General features: G+C 62.6%; 1 protein-coding gene across 4 annotated transcripts in view; it reads left to right on the forward strand.

The window, feature by feature from the left end:
- BCL11B (BCL11 transcription factor B) overlaps positions 1–2,844 on the forward strand; it is a 96,833-nt gene extending 93,989 nt beyond the window's left edge. For all 4 annotated transcript variants that reach the window (XM_007455648.1, XM_007455650.1, XM_007455649.1 and 1 more), the window contains one exon: positions 779–2,844. In XM_007455648.1, coding sequence (XP_007455710.1) covers positions 779–2,844 — 2,066 coding nt within the window. The remainder of the gene's footprint in view (positions 1–778) is intronic.
- Positions 2,845–3,540: the final 696 nt, after the last annotated feature.

The following is a 3,540-nucleotide window of genomic DNA, read 5'->3' on the forward strand; positions in this document are numbered from 1 at the left end:
AAAAAAAAAAAAAAATGTTCGCAAGGTGATTTGGTTTGATTTGTGCTTCTTAGAACTTTCTTGGATCAAAGATTGCCTAGTCAGTGACTGGTGCGGGGAGGGGACAGTTTTGCCCCCCAGGGAGGTTTGGCAATGCCTGGAGAGATTTTGGATCCTCATGATTGGGAGGGGAGGGAGTGCTACTGGCTTCTTGCGGGTAGAGGCCAGGGATGCTGCTGAACACCCTACAAAGCACAGGGCGGCCCCCGGCCCCCAGGCAGAGAATCATCAGGGTCCACATGTCAGTAGTGCCTTGCTTGACAATCCCTGGTCTAGACCGTGGCCAGTGTGAAGGTAGCCCTGAATGGCTGAAATCTGCCCTGCTATCTTCTATGCAGTCCAGCCTTCCCATACTTCCTTATTACTGGAATCAGGCGTTCTCACAAACACATCTCCTTTGGCTTCTGAGGTGATGGGCTTAAGGACACCGTATTTTAGGGGCACAGAGGGATGTCTACCGAATTGCAGTAACTTGCTGAGGTCGCATGCCTGGTCCGGGCTTTGCCGGGGCTGGCAGCCCACAGAGCAGGCTTCTTCAGCCCCTCTGCCGGGGACCTGCCAGGGGGTCGCAGGCCTGGGCCTACTCAGAAGCTGTCCCGCTGCTGCCGCCCTCAAGGGCCGGGGGTCCCGGGACGCACTCGGCCCCGGCTCGCTTCCAGGTCAGTGGCCCCGTGGTGCGCAAGCCCCCGTCCTCCGCTTCTCACGCTCTCTCTGCCTTTCCGTCCATGTGTCTCCCCAGGTAAAGATGAGCCTTCCAGCTACATTTGCACAACATGCAAGCAGCCCTTCAACAGCGCGTGGTTCCTGCTGCAGCACGCGCAGAACACGCATGGCTTCCGCATCTACCTGGAGCCCGGGCCGGCCAGCAGCTCGCTCACGCCGCGGCTCACCATCCCGCCGCCGCTCGGGCCCGAGGCCGTGGCCCAGTCCCCGCTCATGAATTTCCTGGGCGACAGCAACCCCTTCAACCTGCTGCGCATGACGGGCCCCATCCTGCGGGACCACCCGGGCTTCGGCGAGGGCCGCCTGCCCGGCACGCCGCCGCTCTTCAGCCCGCCGCCGCGCCACCACCTGGACCCGCACCGCCTCAGCGCCGAGGAGATGGGGCTCGTCGCCCAGCACCCCAGTGCCTTCGACCGAGTCATGCGCCTGAACCCCATGGCCATCGACTCGCCCGCCATGGACTTCTCGCGGCGGCTCCGCGAGCTGGCGGGCAACAGCTCCACGCCGCCGCCCGTGTCCCCAGGCCGCGGCAACCCTATGCACCGGCTCCTGAACCCCTTCCAGCCCAGCCCCAAGTCCCCGTTCCTGAGCACTCCGCCGCTGCCGCCCATGCCCCCCGGCGGCACGCCGCCGCCCCAGCCGCCGGCCAAGAGCAAGTCGTGCGAGTTCTGCGGCAAGACCTTCAAGTTCCAGAGCAATCTCATCGTGCACCGGCGCAGCCACACGGGCGAGAAGCCCTACAAGTGCCAGCTGTGCGACCACGCGTGCTCGCAGGCGAGCAAGCTGAAGCGCCACATGAAGACGCACATGCACAAGGCCGGCTCACTGGCCGGCCGCTCCGACGACGGGCTCTCGGCCGCCAGCTCCCCGGAGCCCGGCACCAGCGAGCTGGCCGGCGAGGGCCTCAAGGCGGCCGACGGCGACTTCCGCCACCACGAGAGCGACCCGTCGCTGGGCCACGAGCCTGAGGAGGAGGACGAGGAGGAGGAGGACGAGGAGGAGGAGCTGCTGCTGGAGAACGAGAGCCGGCCCGAGTCGAGCTTCAGCATGGACTCGGAGCTGAGCCGCAACCGGGAGAACGGCGGCGGCGGCGGCGGCGGCGGCGTGGCCGGGGTGCCGGGCGCTGGCGGCGGCGTGGGCGGCACGGCCAAGGCGCTGGCCGACGAGAAGGCGCTGGTGCTGGGCAAGGTCATGGAGAACGTGGGCCTGGGCGCGCTGCCGCCCTACGGCGAGCTGCTGGCCGACAAGCAGAAGCGCGGCGCCTTCCTGAAGCGCTCAGCGGGCGGTGGGGACCCGGGCGACGACGACGACGCGGGTGGCTGCGGCGACGCGGGCCCGGGCGGCGCGGTCAACGGGCGCGGCGGCGGCTTTGCGCCGGGCGCCGAGCCCTTCCCGGGCCTCTTCCCGCGCAAGCCGGCGCCTCTGCCCAGCCCCGGGCTCAACAGCGCGGCCAAGCGCATCAAGGTGGAGAAGGACCTGGAGCTGCCGCCCGCCGCGCTCATCCCGTCCGAGAACGTGTACTCGCAGTGGCTCGTGGGCTACGCGGCGTCGCGGCACTTCATGAAGGACCCCTTCTTGGGCTTCACGGACGCGCGCCAGTCGCCCTTCGCCACGTCGTCCGAGCACTCGTCCGAGAACGGCAGCCTGCGCTTCTCCACGCCGCCCGGGGACCTGCTGGACGGCGGGCTGTCGGGCCGCAGCGGCACGGCCAGCGGGGGCAGCACGCCGCACCTGGGCGGCCCGGGCCCTGGGAGGCCGAGCTCCAAGGAGGGCCGGCGCAGCGACACGTGCGAGTACTGCGGCAAGGTGTTCAAGAACTGCAGCAACCTGACGGTGCACCGGCGGAGCCACACCGGCGAGCGGCCTTACAAGTGCGAGCTGTGCAACTACGCGTGCGCGCAGAGCAGCAAGCTCACGCGCCACATGAAGACGCACGGGCAGATCGGCAAGGAGGTGTACCGCTGCGACATCTGCCAGATGCCCTTCAGCGTCTACAGCACCCTGGAGAAACACATGAAAAAGTGGCACGGCGAGCACTTGCTGACTAACGACGTCAAAATCGAGCAGGCCGAGAGGAGCTAAGCGCGCGCGGCCCCCGCGCACCTGTACAGTAGCCCCGTCGCCAAGCGAGAGAATGCTGACCTGACACTTGCCTCCGTGTCGCCGCCGCCGCCCGGCACCCCCTGCGGGCCCCCGGGGCCCCAGGGGAGGCGGCCCTCCAACCTAACCTGTGTCTGCGAAGTCCTATGGAAACCCGAGGGTTGATTAAGGCAGTACAAATTGTGGAGCCTTTTAACTGTGCAATAATTTCTGTATTTATTGGGTTTTGTAATTTTTTTGGCATGTGCAGGTACTTTTTATTATTATTCTTTCTGTTGAAATTCCTTTAAGAGATTTTGTTGGGTATCCATCCCTTCTTCAGTTTTTTCTTTTCCTTTTTTTTTTTTTAAAAAAAAAAAAAAAAAAACTCAGTAGTAGCCTGAGCGATGACTCCCGAGCTATGTAGAGGGGAAGCATATATTTTAAATTATAATTTGGGGGGGGGGAGGGCGCTGCTTTTTTGAAATCTAAGCTAAGCATGTGTAATTTCTTGTAAAGAAGCCAACACTTAAATGACTTTTAAAGTTGTTTACTTTTTTATTCCTTTTTTTTTTGTCCTGAAATAAAAAGTGGCATGCGTTTTTGTTTTTGTTTTTGTTTTGGGGGAGGGGGTGGATGAACAGCGGATAACAATCTTTAAAGTTGTAGCACTTTGTTTCAGAATCGGAAAGGAGATGT

Source organism: Lipotes vexillifer, unplaced genomic scaffold (assembly GCF_000442215.2).
Source record: "Lipotes vexillifer unplaced genomic scaffold, Lipotes_vexillifer_v1.1 scaffold584, whole genome shotgun sequence".
Taxonomy (NCBI): domain Eukaryota; kingdom Metazoa; phylum Chordata; class Mammalia; order Artiodactyla; family Lipotidae; genus Lipotes; species Lipotes vexillifer.